The sequence below is a fragment of the Euprymna scolopes genome, chromosome 34 (genome assembly GCF_053919585.1).
Source record: "Euprymna scolopes isolate OS-2025 chromosome 34, ASM5391958v1, whole genome shotgun sequence".
In the NCBI taxonomy this organism is placed as follows: Eukaryota; Metazoa; Mollusca; class Cephalopoda; order Sepiida; family Sepiolidae; genus Euprymna; species Euprymna scolopes.
This window is the reverse complement of record NC_136515.1, coordinates 20,393,869-20,417,685: the sequence shown is the minus strand read 5'-3', so window position 1 is coordinate 20,417,685 and position 23,817 is coordinate 20,393,869. Positions and strand designations below refer to the sequence as shown.

The following is a 23,817-nucleotide window of genomic DNA, read 5'->3' as shown; positions in this document are numbered from 1 at the left end:
GCGACTTTGTTAGTTTGAAAAGATGGATGAGAGGGCTTATGTAAGTAGATGTAGAACAGTTGAGGAAGCAAGGTTAGTTGGCGAAGGAAGGCCAAGAAAAACTTGGGAAGAGGTGGAATTGTCTTCCGTTTTCCTGCTTTCCGGCTGACTACAATATGGTTGTCTTCAAGTCTAACGTAAATAAGTTCTTGATGAGCCGTTCCATATAAGTTATCAAATTTAACAAATTGTCATTACTAATGATTATTATATTGTCCAATTTCTACTGTACACTCTTTAACCCTTATCCTTGAGTGGCCTCTTGGCCTTGATGTGTTGATACCTATGAAAAAAAAAAAAAAAAAAAAAAAGTCCAATGTGAACAAGTTCTAATTGAATCGTCCCCCTAAGTAATCCAAGTTACAAAATTCCCACTATTTACTATGCTAAAATCACAATGACTAATGTATACCTATTAACCCTTATCCTCGAGTGGCCTCTGGGCCTTGATAAGTGGTGACACCCATGTAAAAAAAAAAAAAAAAAAAAAAAAAAGGTGATAAGGATGAAATTGAGAAAATAGAGGGATAAAGACCTGGCTAAAGATTGGTTACTTTGGAAGTCAATTTTTGAAAGCAGTCAAACACATGCTGTCATGTAAAATGGATGGTGAATCAAATATGATTTTTGGCATTGTCCTTGTAAGTGGTGATTCCTCTGTAACCCCCCTCCCCCTCCCCCCCCCCCCCAAAAAAAACAACCCCGCATTGTCTACATCCAGGGTGATTTCATCCACTAAACCTGACAGTGACGACTGAGAGTTTTCCCTCAACACCGAAGTCAGAGTATAGTCGAGTTTTGATATGGCTTATTCTCTGTTGACTTTAGTATTGCTGGACTTGTGCAGTTCTAGGTGGTCCACTTTGTCAGGCATTGCCTTTTCTCTTAAAGAAGGGATTAGTTTATTTTTAATCATTTATGGCTGATAGGGCTGCCCAGGCATTTTTTGCAAACAAGAGTGCTCCTCCTCTGGAGGCCTGCATCTTCAGTCCCACTTCCTGCCATGGGAAGGTTAAAAATGGTCCTTTATGATGTTATAAATCATGCAATAACAAAAGACTCACATCAACAGTGGCTATATGTATACTATATGTATTTAAGCAGCATTCTTTCATTTATGCAAACAGTGCAAAACAAAAAGGAATTCTGCTTGATTATCCCTTTTAAAATTTTATTTTCAAATTTTATAATGATCTTTTTCATGTAAAAAGTTTTTAAAGTTAATGTTTCGGTTATGTTAAATAAAACAGTTTTTTTTATTTTCATTTTCTGTTTAATAGCAAGTCCTTTCTTATTAATACTTATTAATAGCAAGTCCTTTCTTATTAATACTTATTAATAGCAAGTCCTTTCTTATTAATTTTTCTGTTTAATAGCAGTCTTGCAAGAGTATATTGAGGAAAAGTCCTTTCTTATTAATACTTCACGTAATTCCCATTTAATTTTAAAACTTTACAGAAAAAAAAACATTCGTATTATTTAGATTCTTTGGACTACTGTTCTTATTGTGAGTGTTATTTTCACAATGTTTTGGTCGATGTAACCTCCGACCTTCTTCATCTGTATCTTGTTGAACTCGAGGAATCTTTCTAACTCATGAATCTGCACAGAATTTCGAATGAAACGTTTTATTAAATCCACCGTGATAGCATGCTCTTGTTCTGTCAGCCATGACTGAATAGAAGTCCTAAGTAATTTGCTATTATATTTTGAGTGTTGCCCGCAATGAGGATTGGACCTTCAACCCCCAGAAGTGTAACTTGAAACTGAATTTTAACAAGTACTTTCAGACAATTGTAGTATAAGTTTTAGGAGACTTAAACCTATTTAAAAAAAAAATTCTTTGTAGAGGTACAATCTTGGTACTTATTACTACATATTATTTACTAATGTGTGGGTATGTATGTATATATATTGTCAGGTCATGTCATATGCTACTGGTACCATGTAACCCAGTACTACCTGCCTCATGGTCGGGTCACCGGCGACTAAACTGGTTCCCCCAACCAGACTTGTTTGGTGAGGAGGGTGGCTAGTCTCCCTGAAGGATTAAAAACAAGACCTTCCAAAGGGCGAATGAACCCTTTTTCAGGGTCAACGGTCAACTAGCACCGTGTATATTTGTGTGTATGTATGTGTGTGTTGGGGTAGAGAGGGCTGCCGTAAGCCGTGGTGAAGGCAACCTTTCTAGGAGAAGCAAATCTCTGATTTAAAAAACCATAAAGCGGGAGACCAGTACCCGCATTAAGCTGGTCTGCAGTTTAACTTGTTGCTGGCTATCTTGCTCTTGCTTGTTGCTGGATCTCAACATTTTGAACTGAGAGAGAGACTTAGCTGTCGTACAAAGCTAAGACTCTGTAACATCATCTGTGTATAGATACTCCCTCAGGTATTTGTCTATAGAAATGGTCCTATGGCGATGGAAAAGTTGTGACGCGTGGAGGCTTGAAATGCTGGAAGCATGTAATAATTGATCTCAATGACCGTCTTCAGTATCATGCCTGCTTGAGCGTGTGAATTCAATAGTAGGACTAAAAAAAAAAGTCATTTTTGGGCTCATGGACATTAAGTGTCTGAGGGAGTGGCACTCGTCTGACAAGACGTTGCAATCATCATATATATATATATATATATATATATATATATATATATAGGTTAAAATAAGAATACAACACACACTTAACCCAATCTCATAAATTTATTTCAGCATTCAAGAACATGTATTGTCTTTTTCTTTTAACCTATATGTATGCTTTGTTGTGCATTAAGCTTCACACTAAGGATTTCTACAGAAATTGCCTTATCGTTTTGGGTTAACACTATATATATATATATATATATATATATATAATGATGGGACGATTCAAATATTTTTCCAGATTCCGACACAATTACCGATTCTGTACTAAATTCCTGATTCTGATTCTTTATAAATCTCTAAATATTTTACTATGAAGTTGTTTATTTTTCCTGATTGCCGCAAAAACACGTGTGCATATATTTTCGCAAGTGTAAGAACACACTTGTGGGCAGTGATCAATAGATTTTAGCTTTACTGGTTGTTTAAAATCAATAAATATTTATTATTTTATTACTATTAGCAAATAAAATCAAATAAAACAGATAATTAAAAGAATCGTTTTCGGCATCAGAAAATATGCACAAATTTTTCCAATTCCGATACTGATTCTGATACCCAGAAAAGTTCCAATTTTCCTGATTTCGATTAATCTTCCAACACTAATACACGTGTGTGTGTGTGTATATATATATATATATACATATATATATATATATATATTTCCATGGCAGGTGCTCGTCTGAGCTCCATTCTCTGGTCACCCCTCGCCAGTCTTTCTAAAAAAACACCCGACTAGCTGAAACCACCGTCAATAATTTTCCCCACTCCCTATCTGTGCCTAAATCAAAACGTAGATACCATGAACAAAGCTTCTTTCTTAGAACTGCATGCCTGTGGAACTCTGTTCCGTTTGCGTGTTTCCCTCCCGACTTCAACCTGGATGTCTTCAAGTCCAACACAAACAAATTCCTGATGACCCCCCCCCCCCACGTAATGACACCTTACCAATTCCCCAATACTATTGCTACACTATCCCTTTGATTACTGTACACACAATAACTGTTATCCCTGAGTGGCCATTGTGCTTTGATAAATGGTGAACTCCATGTAAAAATATATATATATATATATATATTTGCTATTTATATATTTATATATTATTGTTACATATAGACATATTAAAGTAAAGACATTTTATGTAAACTTTAAAAATATATTTTCAAAGTAAAGACTAATATTTTTTATGTAGTTTTTAAAAATTTAACTGGAATTATGTAAGTTTTAATTAGAAGGGACTTTTCCTCAGTTTGGAAAAACTTCATCTAAATAGAAAACAAAAGTAAAAAATAAGCAGTTTTATTTAATACTAGCAGAGAGACCCAACGTTGCCCGGGATTGAATGATGATCAACGAATATTTCACACACCTATATTTGGATTGCCATCGAAATCCGCGAAATCGCCCGAGAGGAAGCTTCACATGCCTCCATGCAGTAACTTAGTCCAAAATATATTATTCTACATTGCACTGTAGAAAACGTACTGTTTCTTTTATAAAATTATTTTATATAAACTTCTTTCCAGTTAACGAAAAAAAAATATTAAGAAATTTATGTGCAGACAACTTCATGTAACCCCCCCCCCCAAAAAAAAAAAACACGTAAATTTTCATGTCTTATAAAATTCTTTGCAGTTAATTAAAAAAAAATTAAGAAATTTATGTGTGGAATTTAAACCTGCAGACCACGTCATGCAAAAAACAAAAAAAAAGTAAAATAAAAAACACACTGTCAACTTAACCACAGTAGAATTTTCACGGCCCGTTGTTCTATCGTTGTTGTTAAGCGACGACATGGAAAAAATGGCTTTATTGATGATAAATTAATAGTTTTGATTATCGATTATTGGTAATTATTGGGGATATTCTGAGACAAAACTTAACTAAGATCACTCCCAGACTTATACACTAAAGTTCTGTATATTTTATAGAAAATCTCTTCACCCGTTTCTGAGTATATAAGGAACAAACTCACACACATAAAGTTGCATGTCTTATGTATCATGAACATTTTTGATTCTTTGTTAAATCATCTTCGGTTGACATAAACAAAAACGCTGGAGAGAAAATGGCATTGAGTGTGTGATTAGTCTTTATACCTCTTTTGTATTGATAAAGTCTCCTGTCCAAGTGTCATTGAGTTTCGCCAATGTAAATTTTTTTCCACAATTTTTTGAGTAGGGCCATCGCTTTAATGTTGAAAATGCAAATCTCAAGAGAGAAAAATCTTCTATCACAATTCTGCCCATCTATCAAAAACTATCGTTAGTTAAAATAATTTGAACACAGGTTAATTCTAATTTGTTTCCTTTGTTGTGTGTGTGTGTATGTATGTGTGTGTGCGTGCTCATATATATATGTGTGTGTGTGCGCGCATATGTGTGTGTGCACGCATGTGTGTGTGTGTGTGCGCGCGCATATATGTGTGTATGTGTGTGCGCATATATATGTGTGTATGTATGTGTGTGCGCATATATATGTGTGTATGTATGTGTGTGCGCATATATATGTGTATGTATGTGTGTGCGGTCATATATATGTGTATGCATGTGTGTGTGCACGCATATATATGTGTATGTATGTGTATGTGCGCATATATATATGTGTCTGTGTGCACATGTGTGTATGTGTGTGCGCATATATATATGTATGTATATATATGTATTTATATGTATATATATCATGCGCATTTACTTTTTATTCACTTTAGTTATTTATATTTTATTTATTTTTATTTATTTTTATTTATATTTTATTTATATTTTATTTATTTTTTTATTTATTTTGATTTATTTTGATCACTTATTTTATTTATTTCTTTAATTTATTTCATTCTTCTTTCTTTTCAATACAAGCGTGTCTTAACCCAATGCATATGTTAGACGCAACCGTTAGACTTTAAATACATGTGAAACGCTAGCCGTTAACCAAAACAGAAGCCACTTCGTTATTAAACGTCCATTTTTATTGATTTGAACAGTTTGCTTACTTGCAATTCAAATAATAGAGCCTCACATTAGTGAGGTGGGCCGATATGCATAAGAAGCTCTAGAGAGGTTGGCTCTGAAACGATGCATATTCTCTCCTGATGACACGACATTATCTGGAAACCGAAGTATAATATCCTACAATTAAAAACAGCCTACAAAATGAAGGTGACAAAAACGATCTCCAAAATATTTGATGTCCTAATAAGGGCAAACTGTCTTCATTGGTTCATGCATGTTCAAAGAAGTAAGGGTTATATCAATGCTTGCAGAGATCTGAGACTGGACACCAAAAAGAAAGTTGGACACTAAGACATGTAAAGCATGGCAAATGGACAATCGTGATCACTGGAGACTTGGCAAAAGTGTAACATGGCCGTTATGATCAAACCGTGTTTGTTATAGTTCAAAATTCTCTCGGACCCTCACGCTGTCTGGTACTGTCGAAAAGGAACAAACAAAGGAAATAAATAAGAAATCTGACCCGGCTTTTTTTCTGTTTTAACACAAGTCATTTATTATCGTTATTTTTTTCTGTTTTAGCAAAAGGCATTTATTACTGTTACTTTCCAAACAATGCTTGCTTCTTGTTTTTTTTTTTGCTATTTCTTTCGTTTTCCATGAGATTAACAAAACCCTGCCGTCTCGACATCAGTTTAAAAGTCTCTCACCGCCATCACGAGCCACACGTCCATCTCGCCTGGCTGCATTTTTCTTCTCCCCGATCACATGCTGTCCTTCTTTTTTTTTTTTTTTTTGTCATGAAAGCCTGCGCACATTCGCTAATTTGCATATGCGCTCAAACAGCTGCTGATGATGATGATAATACCTTTGCTAGCTGTCTATCCTTCGGCTGCTGCTGCTATTTTCTCACGTGCTCATACGCGCTCTGTTACAAAACGATAAGAAAACAGCATCAAACTGCTTATCAAAGGAAATGTAGACAATAAACTTTGATAGTGAGTTCGAGTGATCCTAAGTGGAGAGTTGTGCAGTGAGATGTTTGTTCATATTAACATTTATATTTTTGCATGTTGGTACAGATGAGGGAACAGGAAAGAAATTTCAAAGGCATGCAGGTTGAGGAAAAAAGCTATTAGAGTAGAAAGCTTTAAGTGGTGGAATTTTGCTGATTATCGTATTGGTCGAAGGTATGGATATAGTGTGATTAAATGTGTTAAAAACATTGGTACAATCCTGTTTTTATGCAGTCTGTAGTGTCCTTTGGCAAAGAAATGAAAAAAAAAAATGGTCTAAATTTCCCTTTATATGCTTACGATCTCCTCATCCTGATATGCAAATGAAATGCTTCTGGTTTTGAATAAAAAGGCTGATTTTTCAGAGACTCAGGTAGTTTGGAGTTGGATGTTGGAGTAGTGAGTTTTGATAGCAGAGTTTATGACTTTCAATGTGAAAGGAGAGATTAGGGCTCTGGTTGGAACAACACTGAAAGACGTTACTGAGATTATGTATCTGGGCAGCAACATAGTTTCCACTGAGAGAGATATCGAAATTTGCATCTCAAAAGCATGGGCTGCATTGGATGGGCTACGTTCAATATGGACTTCGGGGCTAACTAACAAACTGAAAGGCAGTTCTTCAGGGCAGTGGTAGAGTCTGTCCTTGTTTACAGTGCTACAGCCTGGACACTCACAAAAAGATTGGAAAGAAAACTAGATGGCACATACATACGTATGCCACGAACAGTATTAAATATATCTTGGCAAAAATCATCCCACGAAGCAGCAACTTTATGACAACCTACCTGCCATATCTAATACCATCAGAGAAAGACGCCTACGATTTGCTGGTCATTGTCTGAGGAGCAAGCATGAATTGGTGAGTGATGTATTGCTATGGACTCCATGACACGGACGCGCAAGCAGAGGACGACCTAGATCCACGTACATCCAACAAATAGCACACGACGCCAACTGTGAACCTGAAGATCTGAGGCAGCTGATGGAAGACAGGAAACTCTGGAGAGGAAGAGTTACATTGGTCCGGGCAAGGAGCCCGTCTTGATGGTGATGATGATGTGCGTTTAGGAGCTGCGAGTTTTGACAACAATGTATGGAATTTAATCCCGGAAATTGTTCTTGGAAAGTGTAGAATAGTTAACTATTGACTATTTAACCACACATAGTCGAGAAGTAGGAGGAAAGAGTGAAAGGGGGTAGGTATTATTCTTCCCCGTTCATCTCGACATATGAAAACATTAAAAATTTATCTAAATTAAGATATGTTTTCCATCAACTGTCACTTTTGTTTTTGTTTGTTTTCGAATTTTCAGCTTTTTATGATCAGAATCAACGCAGCTTGTCGGGAACATGGCATTGAATATCATACATTCCTGAACGGCCTCGCCAAAGTGAGTCTTTAGTGTTTCTGACCTGCCATATACGCTTTTAATTGCTAAAACATAGATTTCTTCGTTTCTGCCTCACTCTAATTTTAACTACTTGCAATATTGTTTTAACATGTTTCTCGTCCTTTTTGTAGTAGTAATAGTGTGTAGTACTAATAATAGTATACTAATTAGTATTAATACTAATCTATTAGTAACTAACAAATCTTTATGGAAGTAAACGATGCTTTCTACATCCATCTGTATAATTTACTGTTAAAAATAATATTATCGCTGAAATAGTAATTGTTTGTCAGGATTAATACTGTTAAGAAAATAAATCAATCTTTTTTTTTATTTTCCAATTTTTTTTTCTTTTTCTTTTTTCTCATTTCATTCTTTTTTTCTTTTCTTTCTTCTTTCATCTTATTTTTTATTTCTTTCTTGTTATTTCTTATTAATTTCTTTCTTTCTTATTTTCATCTTATTTTTCATTCTTTCTTATTTCTTTCTTTTTTATTTTTTTGAAATAATAATTGTAAGGATTAATACTATTAAGAAAATAAATCATTCTTTTTTCTTTTCTCTTTTTTCTTTTCTCTTTTTTCTTTTCTCTTTTCTTTTTTTTCTTGTTTTTCTTTTCATTTTTTCTTTTTCTCTTTCATCTTATTTTTGATTTCTTTTTTCATCTTTCTTATTTCTCATTTTTTTCTTTCTTATTTTCATCTTATTTTTCATTCTTTCTTATTTCTTTTTTATTTTTTTGAAATAATAATTGTAAGGATTAATACTATTAAGAAAATAAATCATTCTTTTTTCTTTTCTCTTTTTTTCTTGTTTTTCTTTTCATTTTTTCTTTTTTTCTTTCATCTTATTTTTGATTTCTTTTTTTCATATTTCTTTCTTATTTCTCATTTTTTTCTTTCTTTCTTATTCTTTTTTGTTTCTTTCTTATATATGTCTTTTTATTTATTATTTATTTGATATATATATATATTTTTAACATTTATTTTTATTTTTCTCATTTATTTTTTTGTATTTTTTTCTTAATAATAATAAAAAATGGCTAGCAGGACTCTATGGAAATTCCACAATGTTTTCTACATTAATTTCTATAATCGTTAAAAAATAAAATTTCATTTGAAATGTTTATCAGAAACAATACTATTAATAAAAAAATCACTTTCTTCTGCCCATCAATGACTACTCTTATAAGTACAGAGTGGAACGCTAAAAGTGTCGCCCTGAAGAAAGGTAGATGATGGCGATCAGGCTGAATTTGGTGTTGTGGGAGGTCATGTTGGTGATGTTCTTTATGTATGACCAAATGATGTAGTCCAGTGGGTTCAGGTTGGGAGATGAGGGTCAATGAGAGAAGGGCACAAAGTCGTAGCACTCCTTCTGAAGCCAAACCTGGGTCTCTTTGGACTTGTGGGCCAGCGTCCAGTCCTGCTGCCATACCCAATGTCTGCCAGCGGTCACCTGATTGCACCAGACAATCACCATGCTCTTTAGCACATCCAGGTACATTTTGGTGCTTACTTTCAAGGCGACTTCAAATATGTGAGGTGGCTTTATGTGGCCCTCACTTGAAACCACACCAAAGACCATAACTATAGCCGGAAACTTTGTTTTCATTACCTTGGGAATGTCCCTGTTATTCGTGGCAATCCAGCGATGAATTTTGAGGGTGTTGGCAATGGTCCTGTTGTCATTACTTGGATCTGTAGAGAGCATGAGTTGTACAGCGGTACATCTCTGATCTCGCTTGTTGAACACTGTGTCACTTTCAGACATGATAGAAGGCTCCTATCGCTCTTGCGATTTGTACACAATTGGCCAACAATAGATGGTCTGCAACAAAAAAAGAAAATCGGTTTTCATCAAACGGAAATGGAAGCATGTCGACTTTTTCTAGAGCGACAATTTTATCGTTCCACCCTGTACTTTATCCATTATGCCATGGCTGATGGAATGAGAACATGCTACCCCACGGATTAAATAATAATAAATATCTATCAAGGTTGATACTATTAAGAAAAAAAAAAGCGATTTTTATTTCATGAAAATATTTGTCATTTTCAACTAGATATTTTTGAATACAACATGAAATGCCTCAACCTTTTTTTTTTACCTTTCTATAAATACTCATTTATTTACTAAAACAGTGATTCAACATTTGTTTCGTAAAGATGTGTTTCCTTAAAGTACACAAAATACATGACAAAATATTCCTCACTTCTGAGATTGAATCATGTTTGAAAATAATTCAATTAAAATTATTGTAATTAGTTGTAATTTGCAATTAACTGAATAAGTATTATCTATCTCTTACTTACCTATGTGTTTATCATGCCCTCTCTCACTTTATTTTGATTCAACCATGCTATTATCCTTTAATAGTGCTGAGCATTCAGAAAAAGAATGACTCTTTTTTCAGCCTTACTTCTTAATTGGTTTAGTTTACAATCTAATTTACACGATGTGCTTGTATGTACCATAAACACTGGTGTAAATTAAATAGCAAAATCTATATTATCAGTATAGGTGTAAAAATTATCTTGACTTTTTGTTATCAATATTGTCCTTATGGGAATGATAAGTCTTTTGACATTTAGAGTGTATTTTTCTATTATTCTTATGAATATAATTATTAATGATGGGACGATTCCAATATTTTTCCTGATTCCGATACAATTACCGATTCCGATTCTTTATAAATCTCTAAATACCTAACTACGTTAAATGCACTGATATTTTCTCAAGTGTAAAAATATACTTGTGGGAGATGATCTATAGATTTTAGTTTCACTGGTAGTTTAAAGTCAATGAATGTTTATTATTTTTTTATTACTATTATTTTTTATTTATTTTTTTTATTATATTTTACTATTAGTAGCGGAAGATTTTACTTTAAACAAAATCAAATAAAAAATAAAAAAAAAAACGATTACAAAATTCGTTTTTGGCATTGAAAAATCAGCACATTTTTTTTCCGATGACAATTTTGATACTGCCAAAAGTTCAGACTTTTTTTCGATTCCTGAATCTGATTAATCGTCTCAACACTATTAATTAGTCTCTCAGAGCTTTATTTTGTGATTTTTCAATGTGGCGACTAGAAATAATAAAATGCTTATCTTTTGGTAATTGTGTTTTTTTTTCACAAAAGCCAAGTACATCCTAAAATGGAGTACTGTTGCCACATCTGGGCAAGAGCTGCTCAGTGAACCCTATCCAGCCCTTACAGAGTTCGAAACCTAGTAAGTGATGCCCTTTTCTGCAGAAGAGATGTTACGAGCCTGTCTCTGCTCTGTCATTATTTTCGTGGCAAGTGCTCGACTGAGCTCCAATGTATGACCCTACCTTGGTCCCCCCCCCTTGCCAAACTTTCATAAAAAAAAACACTCGACTAGCTACAACCATTTTCAACAATTCCCCCCACTCTGAATCTGTGCCTAAATCTAAACAGAGATTCCATGAACAAAACTTCTTTCCTAGAACTGCCAACTTGAGGAACGCTATTCCACTGGTCTGCTTCCCGGCTGATTACAAGTTCGATGTAAACAAGTTCTAGTTGTGCCATCCTTTTAAATTATCCAACTACACTACCACCTTAAATTCAGTTACTCTTATCCTCGAGTGGTCTTCAGGCCTTGATAAGTGGTGACTTTCGTAAAAAAGAAAAAGTTTATTACTGAGTGAAAAATGTCTTTTCAACCTTTTTTTTTTTTTTAATAAAACAAAATTAAATTATTTAAACAATAAAAGTTTAATAGAACAATATATTTTTTTTTTTACGAAGGCTTTTTAAAAAAACATCTGAAGAAATTCGAATGTTTACACCTTTAAGTTTTTCTTGGCCTTCGGGACAAGATCAAAGTGTAGTATCTGTTCTTCAGATTCTGCACTTCTATTTCTTGTTCTCTTTCGGTGGAGGAGAAATCCTTCACGACTGAGACAATTTTTATTTTTGTACCTTTTCTCCACGTTAAAAAACGACCCTGGTGTCTAACTCTGTCCCGTGGGGAGGCATAGTAAATAGGTACACCTTTAAGTCTCAACATAAAAGTTGTTGCATTACATTTATTTTTCAACAAATAAAGAAAAAAAATCTTTACAATGTACATGCTTGTCACGGAACGAAGATGGCATATTCCAAAAATCATGTGGGTTTGGCTAGTAAACGAAAATATTCAGTTGTCAAAGGTCAAATAAAGATACATTTATCTGTAGAGCCCTGTCTGTTGATTTTTCTATTATCCTTAAGTGTCTCTACTTCGATTCTATTATCAGCAGCAGTAAGAACTAAAGATGTTATATGTTATAAATTTCTTTTAATGTAATCAAAGTTGACTAAACTTTGGCTGTGACCAACAGATTGTGGGTACATCTAAAACAAACAAACATTTAAAATGAATATACTACTAAGACTAAATGTTTTTTATTTTGTTTGTCTCTGTACACAATACATGATGTCACAAGTATATGACGTCACAAAGCAGTGTTGTCATCCATTTAAACAAGACTTGGAGGTATTTAGTTCTGTCTGACTGCAAGAACTTATACACCAGGGTTGGAAAGTGGGATTGAAAAGTCAGCGCCCCTGAGGAAGGGTACTCTGACCTGCAAAAAATGCCTGGGCAACCCCGTTGGTATTCCCCAGTAAGGGCACTTCAAGCGATTAGCAATAAACTAACCTCTTCTTAAAGAGAGAAGGCAAAGCTTGGGAGAGTGGACCTCCTAGAACTGCACAGGAACAACATTACACTGCAATTAACAGGACCAGATTATTACAGGAATAGTTTAATCTCTGTTGAATTTGGGGGCCGAGGATAAAAGATAATATACAGTTCCTTTACGTTACAAAGAATGACTCCATTTTACTTGATGGAGCTCTGGGGCTTTGTGAGTGAAACTAAGGAGCTCTGGAAGCCCTTTCTTAAAAAGGATTAAATGCTTTATTTGGAAAAATTAAATGGTTGCCGTCATTTAATTTTGGATCATTTTTACTGGAAAAAGATATGATACACAACTACAGGTGTAAAGAGTTTCAGGATCGTTCATGAAAAAGAAAAAAACAACAAAAAATGCAACGCTATTTGATCAAACAAAAACAAAAAACTGAATGTAAACATTAGTTAGTGTTAAAATTTGAAATTAATATTTTTTTGTATTTATTTTAGAAATTATCTTGTTTGTGCCATGTGAAAACCCTTTGCCCTGCTCAAGGGCTTGATGGTGTCCTGAAGTGTGGAAACGCTGCTATATGACACCATAAATATTGGAATGATGTAATCTATTTGTTACAAAGCGGTGTGTAATATGTAATGAGTCGGTCTCTATATGACGGGCATATATGGTTGTCTCTGATTTTCTTTTCTTTCTTTTAAGATAATAATGCTGGGTATGGGGCAGCCAAACCAGCTGCAAACATTCCTCTGCTTTTTATTGATCCCAACCGAGAGCTCTTTTTAGTATCCTTGTTCCCTTAAGTGCAATTGTCTGAATTCCTTTTGCACTTGGTTCACCAGGAATATTAGTTAGGTAGGACTTCAGGTTCTTCTTCATAAACCCTGTGGCACCTATAATTACTGGTATGATTGAAGTATGTGTGTATCTGTGTTTGCATAATGTATCTCTTGATATGTATGCGTGTGTGTCAGTGTTGACATTCAAACAGTTAACAAAACGTGTGTTTAAGGTAAACATTCATTTTGTGTTGATGTTGTAGTTCTTTAACAAAACGTGTGTGTATATATATATATATGTATATATATAAATACACATTCTTGGTTGCGGGGCACTGAGATGAGGCACATACCTTGTGTTCACTGGTTCCCTTTTCTTGGTTCCATGGAGCTCTGTAAAAAAGATTTCCCCAGAAGGACACAGCAGTCGACAAGTCATATTTTACATATAAACTTTATTTCTTATGAGTTATGGCTTCCCTCAGAGTTGCAACGCTCCTCTGGATTTTACATCCTGCTATTTATGCCCAAATATGCTTCCGTGGATGTAGAAGGACAGCTGATTATTGAGCTAGACCCCGGTAAAACTGCCTTACTAACTGTCTGCTTGACTCCAACTATCTCGTTTGACCTGCTTGGTTACGTGTATACAAGGTACCTTCAATAAGTTTCCAGACTTTTTTTCGTATGAGCTCTTTTATTGATAGTATATACACAAAACTCTAGTCCCCTTCAAAGTAATCTCCTCCCGCTGCAATGGACTTGTTCTATTCCAACAACTTTTGGAAGGCCCTGTGGAAGTCGTCTTGTGTGAACATGTTAATGACTCTCACCACAGCTTCTTTGATTAATTATCTCATAATGACAGCCTCTAAAGTATTCCTTGAACTTGGGGAATAACCAAAAGTCACAGGAAGCAAGTCTGGACTTTAGGAAGGGTGAGAACTGTGTTGATGCCCATCTTGGTCAAATAGTCTGTGACAAGGATGGAGCACTCTTGGCACAATGGTCACGTAAATCTTGCGCATCTTCAGTTCCTCACAAATAATTGTGTGTACAGTTCCCACACTGACATCAAATTGTGCACTTATTGTCTCTATAGACACACGACGATCCTTATCCATGAAATTCTTTATTTAGCCAATCAAGTTTAGTGTTTTGAATTCCTTACTCCTCCCACACATCTCATTATCCATCACAGACTCCCTGCCTTCCTTGAATCTCTTATGCCACTCAGAAACTGATGCTCGATTCATGCAAGATGGTCCAAAAGCAGGCTGAAGCATTCCATACGTTTCTGTGGCATTTTTCAATGTTTAAAACAGAATTTTATTGAATATCGTTCTTCTAAAGTATATTCACGTCCAGATTGCATTTTTTGAAATTCACCAACTGTGACAATCAGGCTTTAGTAGGGTATATTCCAATTCCTGCTGTAGCTGTTCATTTGAATATGAAATCATGAAAATTTGTCAGTTATTTCATAAAATGTATAGCTTTAACGTACTCAATTTTCAAGAAAGTTTACAAAAAAGTCTGGAAACTTATTGAAGGCACCTATGAGCAGATGCTTTTCAGACTGCTATGCTATTAGATATGTCGCACACACACATAAACGTATCTCAATTACGCACCGGTTATTTGCCCTTGTCTCAACTTTAGATTTATCCGATAGGTGATGTTTTCTACTTCCTGTTCCGCTCTCTATCCACTTCCGTCTCTATCTATCTCTACCGTTTTTTTCACATGTAGAGAGATGCACTTTTCCGTTTGTTTTGGCAGGCAATACTTACATTTTAAAATAAAATGTGCGCACTTTCATTTATAAGGTAAAACGATACAATATGTACTAACGGACTCTCGTGTACACCCACACATGCATACACAATGAACATACAATGTAGACACTAATGAACTCGTGTAAACACCAGACACACACATGCACAATGAACATCTACGCGCAATGAACATTTTAACTTCAGACATGCTTAAATGGTACACCCACACACATGCACATGTGTACAAACGCACTTTATTTTCTTACTTTCTCTGTTTAAATAGATATTGCTTGTAATTCTACTTTAACGTTTTTTTTTTTTTTTTTTTTTTTTTTTAAATATCTCCTTTAAACATACTCGATAGTTTGGTTTTAGTATTCTGAGGTTGGAGTCATTTTATTACCTACTAGCAGGGGTACTCGCTGTTGCCCAGGTGTTTGGAGGTGTGTGTATGTAAGGGGGGGGTAAAGTAAAGAATAAGCAAAGTAATAACCCTGTTTAAATATTAAAAAAAAAAGAACAATGTTAAACTTCCTAAAAAAATTGGAAAAACTAAAACAAAAAAAACAGCGAACAAACGTAAAACTTCTTTAAAAAAGAAATCGGAAAAAAAAAAAAATAAGGGAAAAAAATGATGAACGTGTTCGGAAAAACAAAAACAAAAAAATAAAGCGAAAAAAAAAAATGGCATAAATAACCTTTCGAAAGTAGAAAGCGTAGAACGGAAAGGCACGATAAAATTCAATTCCAGTTTTTTTAAGCAACTACAAAGTAAAGAAAACACAAACTGGTGTTCCTTTGTAACTGTCCCTTGTGAACGATCCCAGAAACGGTGTAAGTGGTAGCGGGGGAAGGAGGAATTAATTAGAGAGAAAAGATTTTACTACTTCCATTGATTTTTAACCAATTTTGGCAGTGAACTCTCAGCAGAAAAAATATAGGAATCTACGATTATCGAGGAATTGGAGAGGTAATATGCCTATAACACACCTCAGATATTGTGCTGCAGTTTGTGCTTATTACATTCGCATGAAATGTCTTGGTTTTTAATCGTATTAAGGTCAAAATCATAGGGGGAAAAATGCGTTCATTTTATATATATATAGGGACAAGCTGGTTACATCATTCTCTACAACTGGTGATCTTTTGACGTAGAGGCCAAACAGAAACTGACCTTTAATTTCAATTTTACCTCTAAAAAATCAAAGCAGAGATTTCGATCGTACTTTTGTTTTGTGGCAGAGTGCAACCCGAAAATAAAAATGATATATACATGTCACATCGTAATTTTCTGTAATTTCTATTTCATAACATGACAATTTGCTTCAATTGGATCATCCAGCGCTTTCTGGGAGTCCAATATTTAGTATATTAAAACAGAATATAGATGACTCGTGAGCCTTTTTCTTTTTTTTTGTTTTCTTATTAGCTTATCCGTATGTGCATAAAAGGTCTCTATCTTAACTTATTAAACAGACCATGATTTGTTTAAAAAATATATTTATATTTTAATAAGCTGATGTGTGATGAAGAACTATCAGAAATTGACTTCTAAACTAACCTATCTTTGGCCAGGTCTCACTCTTTCTCTTAAATTCATCCTTATCACACTTCCTCCTACATTTTCCAAGGCCCTCCCTTACCAACTGACTCTGCTACCTCAACTGTTCTGCATCTACTAACCCGAGAATGCTCAGCCATTTTTTTTTCAATATGACTAAACCAACAAAGTCTCCTGTTCTGCACGTATCTCCTTATGCCTTTTTGGCATTGTTGGTCCCCAATATGATTGCGTGTATATACACTTGATAATAACTATACTCAGAGCGTCTAGTCGTATTAAAATATATTAATATTAATGAATAGAAAAATTTAAACACTGTATTTTTGTTTTACCGTAAATGTAAAAAAGTTATTTCATGTTTAAATTTTTTTTTTTGGTATGTTTTTATATTTACGTATTACTAATGCAATACTAACACTGTTCTATCTTGATATGACTGAGTCATACTAACACTATATTAATATGTACAACAAGTAATCTTCTGCATCAACTCCATAACACGCCTGGATACCCTGTGCATAAGAGTATGTGGTAGAGCAATGAAGACGTGGCTTGGGTGTGTAAGAAGTGATTGGTTTGAACCACAAGGAGATCAGGTGTAAGACATTGCCTGGTATTGCTAGCCCTAGCGACCGGGACACTCGTAGCACTTTAAATATAAAAAGTTAATAATTAATATCAAACAAATATCAAAAGTTAATAACGATCATTATATACATTGACATCAATATATATCTATACTCCTATAAATTTTTTTTTTTTTGTGTATTGATATTCATATCAAAAAACCTTTTTTCTATTTATTTAAAATGAAAGTACAACTTTGTTATATACGGGTCGTGGAATTGCATTCATCTGCAAAAGATCTAGCTAATTTGCATATTCTTTTATAAATTTATTTTAATTAATTCCCTATCAGTTTTTTCGGTTTTCTTATGGAATGATCATCTTTAGTTTACTATTACGTGTAATTATATTCATGCAGATATTCTATATGAGTTATATACTTGCGTAATATTTGCGTAAAATGTTATAGTAAACACAAACCTCTTTCTATATATATTTATGTATGCGTATATATATTTGTTTAAAAAATTTTGCCTACCAAACTTTTTTGTCAATTTTTGGTCCTCAGACATGAAACTTAATATACAGCATATTCGAACTCATATGAAATTTTATATTTGGGTTTTAGCTGGGGAAAATCGGTGCAAAAGTGAAAATTAAAAAAATGAAATTTTCCAGGAGAAGGTCAAACAGCAGCATTACAAATATGCATGTGTAACGTAATAGCTATTGGTTCATGTTTTAATTTTTAGCCTTCCAGCAAAACATATTGGTTTCGATTTTTAGTGGTGGTGCACAAGTCATTTTTTTTTTTTTTTAACTTTTTAAATCATTACTATATATTGGGTCCAATATAATATAATATAATAATAAAAATGAAATCTGTGTTAATCAAAATATCATGTATAAGTGTATTTTATGACTGGGCAAATGCCGGGCACCCTGTTAGTATATATATATATATATATATATATATATATATATATATATATATATATATATATACTTCATCCTATTTTTTAACTAAAAAAATAGTTGAAGAGCTACGAAGATGAGAGTGGTACCATTAAAACAAGCAACCTTTTGTGCTCCATAATTTATTTTTCTACATAGTCACTATTATTCTCAATGCACTTTTGCCAACAATAGGGTGGTGGCTGTATGTGGGCGTCTGGGGTGTGCTATGTCACTCACATCTCTGTTGCCACTCTGAAAACGATGAACCAATCTTCTAACTGCGCTGACATCAACAGCATCAGCTTCATAAACGTTCAACAGGCATCAGTGAATGTTAATCTGTATAGTTTTTTCTGCTTAGGGAAATTCAATGACGCATTTCTATGACAGGGGTTGCCTTCTTAGAATCTCACACTGTCAGTGTCTCCAACAAAAGGATGAAACTTTCAGATCATGAATGCATAAGTTCAGTCATCATAACAATGCAGTCATCATAACAATGCAATTTGCAATCTGGGTGGAATAAAAAAATAGAAGGCATTACATTTAGAACCCCCTTCATTTTGTGTGTGTGTGTGTGTGTGTGTGTATATATATATATATATATATATATATATATATATTTCATTTTATCACATAAATTATTATACAAAGATATAATTTTATGCGTAAATTTTCAGTATTTACTTCAATAGTGCTCAGTACATAGGTAAGCCTGATTAATTCTCGCAAGAATGAAACCTGGAATATAATGTGTAGCTTAATTGCCATATATATTTTCATAACTTACTACTATAATATATATGTGTGTATGTGTTGCATTGAGAATGATACAATGAATGCGTAATGCAAGTTTTAAAAATACTTAGATCTGTTGAATTCAGAGGAAGATTAAATCAAAGGTAATATAGGGAGATGTATGCAGAACAAGAGACTTTGTTGGTTTAGTCACATTGAAAAAAAATGGATGAGCATTCTCGCGTTAGTATATGTAGAACAGTTGAGGTAGCAGAATCAGTTGGTAAGAGAAAACGTGGAAGGAAGCGATAAGGATGGATTTAAGAGAAAGAGTGAGACCTGGCCAGAGATAGGTTAGTTTAAAAGTCAATTTCTAAAAAGTATGTCATAACATGTTAGCATATTAAAATATGAATATATTTTTTATCCAAATAAATGTTTATACGTCTAAAATTTTAAAATGACATTGAAATTATATATATACTAGCAGGGAGACCTGACATTGCCTGGGATTGAATGATAATGAATGTTTTGCACTCCCATATTTTTATTGTCATCAAAATCGGTAAAATCGTCCACTTTTCAATCAAATCAATTGTCTGCTCTAGTTGGGTACTCATTGTGGTGCACCAGGAGGAAGTTTCACCTGCTTCTCTGCAATGACTTACTCCATTGTAGTTTACATTGCACTGTAGAGAACCTACGGTTGATTTTATAAATTTATGTTTTATATATAATGGCTTGAATTTGAAATGCAAAAATCAAGTATCATGCTTCAATTGTGCCCTAAACAGAAACATTCATTTTGAATGCACTCCTGTCTGTTTAAATGTATGTATGTATGTTTGTATATCTGTCTAAAACTTTTGATAGAGGCGACAGATTTTCACGAGATCGGTATTGTTTTTAAGCTCCACCTTTCGGACGACAAATATAAAAAAATTGGCTAAAAACATTAATTCCTTCACCCTCAACTAGGCACTGTTCTACAGGGAGGAGTCGCTGTTGTCGCTGATATTTTTGAAAGTCATCTCTCTTTTCGATTGACTAGCCTTAATTTAAACCTTTGCCACTTCCAGTTTGGCGATCGACGCAACACAGGCGTCATGTTTTTTTTTTTTTCACATTCTTTTCTTCCTTCCGGGTTTGAGCCTGCCTGCCTACTACTTTCTTTTTTATTTCCTTTTTTTGATTGACTAGCCTTAATTTAAAGCTATGTCACTGCTGGTTTGGCGATGGGTGCAACAGCAAAGACGTCATGTTTTTTTTTTTTTCATGTTCCTCCTTCGCAGTACGGGTTCAAGCTTGCCTGCCTACTACTTTTTTATTTCTTTTTTGCTCAACACACACCTCCAAGCACCTGGGCAACGCCGAGAACCCAGGCTAGTATATTTAATATATATATGTATATATATATAAAATCCGTTGCTCTTTTTGCTTCTCATAAAATCAGTTCTCTATTGCCCTTTACATTTTCTCACATCCAAATCTATTCTTTCTTTATCTCTATAAATCTGACTAAGGTCAATAGGCATCTCCTGTTTTAGCAATGATCAGTTTACGTTATTGTTAGCTCTTTACATCAAGTGACTTCATGTGTTGTCTCAAGCGATTTTCATAAAAAAATATTATGAAGCTAAACTTAAATGGTTCTGTTATTTCTTGAATAATCAAGGTTTTATAACTTCAAATTTTGGTGATTGTTAGCCAATTTCTTCTTGTTTCAGTCCGATTACTTTCTTTTGAGTAAGTATTAGTGATGGGACGATTCTAATATTTTTCCCGATTCCGATACAATTACCTATTCCATGCTAAAAATTCCCGATTCCGATACAATTTCTGATTCTTTACAAATCTCTAATTATTTAACTATTAAGTTGTTATTTCCCCCGATTTTCGTAAAATAAAAAATATGTTAAATATGCAGATATTTTCCTAAACGTCAAAATACACTTGTGGAGGATAATCTATCGATTTTAGCTTTAATGGTATTTTAAAATCAATAAATATTTATTATTTTATCATTATAACCAGCAATGGAAGATTTTGGTTTAAACAAAATAAAAAAAATAAAAAAAAAAGACAAAAGAATCGTTTTGGCATCGGAAAATAGGCATAAATTTTTCCGATATCGATTCCGATACCCCAAAATCTCCCGATTTTTCTGATTCCCGATTTCGATTAATCATCCCAACACTAGTAAGTATAGATTTTCTGGTTCTTGTTGAGAATTTCCCCTATATTATAAAAACCAAAAAGAATCTGTGACAAATCCCAACAACAAAAAACCATCGCTTCCCTTGACGTAGAAAGTCTATTCACAAATGTTCCCGTAAAAAAAACCATTGACATAATCCTTAACAACCTATACAACAACCCGTCTCTTCCTCCCCTTAAAATCACTCTTTAAATGGATTTGAAATATGCTAGCATGTGCCTTTTTCTATAGAAACAATTTTGTATAATTTCTTTCTTTTTGTTAAGTAAATTCTGATAAGTGGCAGAGTGCATGAATTACACTTTACTCTTGCTAGATAGATATTTATTAACTTTTCCTACTGTTGGCCATGTTAATCCGTAATGAATTTTGTTCTAAATTAATTCCCTTACATATTATTATTAGTTTGTACCCTTCTACCCTTCTATGACAATAAAGTGAATATTTACGCCCAAATGGAGGGACTCTTAATGGGTTCCGTCTTGGGTCTGCTATTTAATGAGTTCTACATGAGTGATCTTGAAAACCAGATATTTAGCTATACCAGAAAACCCTCTATGTACAGTATGTTGATTTCTTAGAACTGCACGCCTGTGGAGCTCTGTTGTGTCTGCCTGCTTCCGACCGGACTACAACTTGGATGTCTTCAAGTCCAACGTTAACAAATTCCTAATCAACCGCCCCCTTAAGTAAACACTTCATCAAATCTCCACACTAACGTAATGTACTTGCAATAACCCTTATCCCTGAGTGGCTTCCGGGCCTTGATAAGTGGTGATCACTGTGTAAAAAAAAAAAAAAATTCTCATCCTAACCGATAACAACGAACAAATACTAAGACTGAAGGAGCTCTTTCAAGATAACTCCGGTCCTGGATATGACCTTAAACTATATCCGATGGTGAGGCCCCAGCTTGCGGACTTTGGAGAATGTGGAGCCACCCTTTGATTGCCATTGCTCCCAGGTCCACTCATGCCTGGAGTGGTAGTACCTGTTAGTGTCCCAATTATGGGTTAAATAGAAACTGACTTGAAAAAATATGTATTCTATTAAAAAATTTTTCTTCAAAATAACTTGATTCAGCATTAAACAACCCGAAAAGGGTTGATATGCCGTAAAACAAAAACAACCAATCAAGATAACTCCATACTTAAATTCACAATAGAAATGAATGTTAATAATAAAATTCCCTTCCTTGACGTCCCCATTGATACTTCTAACAGCACCTTCAGCTACAAAAATCTATTAGCCTTAACTCTTCCGTCCTAAATTTTAAGAATAAATGCCCCCACTGATATAAGATCGCAATAATTAAAAACCTTTTTAACCGTGCCAACCTAATCTCCTCAGACAAAAAACACTACTACTCTAACTAAAAAATATCGAGCATATCCTCACCAATAACAGATTTTCAAACCAGCAAATAAAATCAATGCTCCAGAACTTTAAAAAAACACTGCCGCAAATAGTAATAGCCATCAACATCAAAATCCCAATACAGTTAACGTTTTCTATTGCAACCAGAATTTAAATTAGAAGAGAAGGCCATAAAAATATTATTATGTTTTCCCCACTGACAACAATAACCTTAGACTTATTATTTACTAGCCTGGCGTTGCCCTGGTGTTTAGAGGTGTTTTTTTTCTTTTTTTTTTTTTTTTTTTTTACATGGAGGTTACCACTTATCAAGGCCCAGAGGCCACTCAAGGATAAGGGTTAATGGGTGTACATTAGTCATTGTGATTTTGGCGTAGTAAACATTAGTGAGAATTTTGTATCAATAAGAACTTGTTCACATTGGATTTGAAGACAATCAGATTGTAGTCAGCTGGAAAGCAGGCAAACGGAATATAGTTCCACAGGCGAGCAGTTCAAATAAGAAGCCCTATTCATGGAATCTACATTTAGGTGTAGGCACAGATAAAGAGTGTGGGAAATTGTTGATAGTGGTTTTGGCTAGACGAGTGTTTTTTGTGAAAGTCTGGCGAGAGGGGGGACTGTAGATTGAAGTTCAGATGAGCACCTGCCATGAAAATAATGATAAAGCAAGGACGGGCTCGCAACATTTCTTTCTGTGGGAAAGAGGTTGCAGGGAAGAGAAAAACGCATCCCCCTACTAAGCTACGAAGTCTATTTTGAACTCTGTCAAGACAGGATAAGCTGCTTTTAGCAGCTCCTGTCCAGATGTGGCAACAGTACTCCATCATTGGTCGTACCTGGCTTTTATATAGGTAGAGAATTGCATCAGGAGTGAGATATCTACTGGAGCAGTAGAAGGATCCCACCATTTTTCCAGCAACTTTGGCAATAGATTTGATATACGTGTTCCATTTCAGATCGGGAGTAAAGCTCAATCCCAGAAGCTTGCAAAAAAAAAAAAAAAAAGGTGGTAGTAGGCAGGCAGGCTCAAACCCATACCACGAAGGAGAAAAAGAATGTGAAAAAAGCGTGACATGTTTACTGTTGCATCCATTGTCAAACAGGAAGTGACATAGGTTTAAATTAAGGCTAGT

General features: G+C 34.3%; 1 protein-coding gene across 2 annotated transcripts in view; it reads left to right on the top strand.

Annotated features, from left to right (window-relative positions):
- LOC145259116 (large ribosomal subunit protein bL20m-like) overlaps positions 1-23,817 on the top strand; it is a 53,203-nt gene that overhangs the window by 16,056 nt on the left and 13,330 nt on the right. Inside the window, exon 3 of one of the 2 annotated variants that reach the window (XM_080116785.1) lies at positions 7,958-8,035. The exons of the other annotated variant lie outside the window; for it this stretch is intronic. Within the exon in view, the coding sequence (XP_079972911.1) occupies positions 7,958-8,035 (78 nt within the window). The remainder of the gene's footprint in view (positions 1-7,957; positions 8,036-23,817) is intronic. 2 annotated transcript variants of the gene reach the window in all.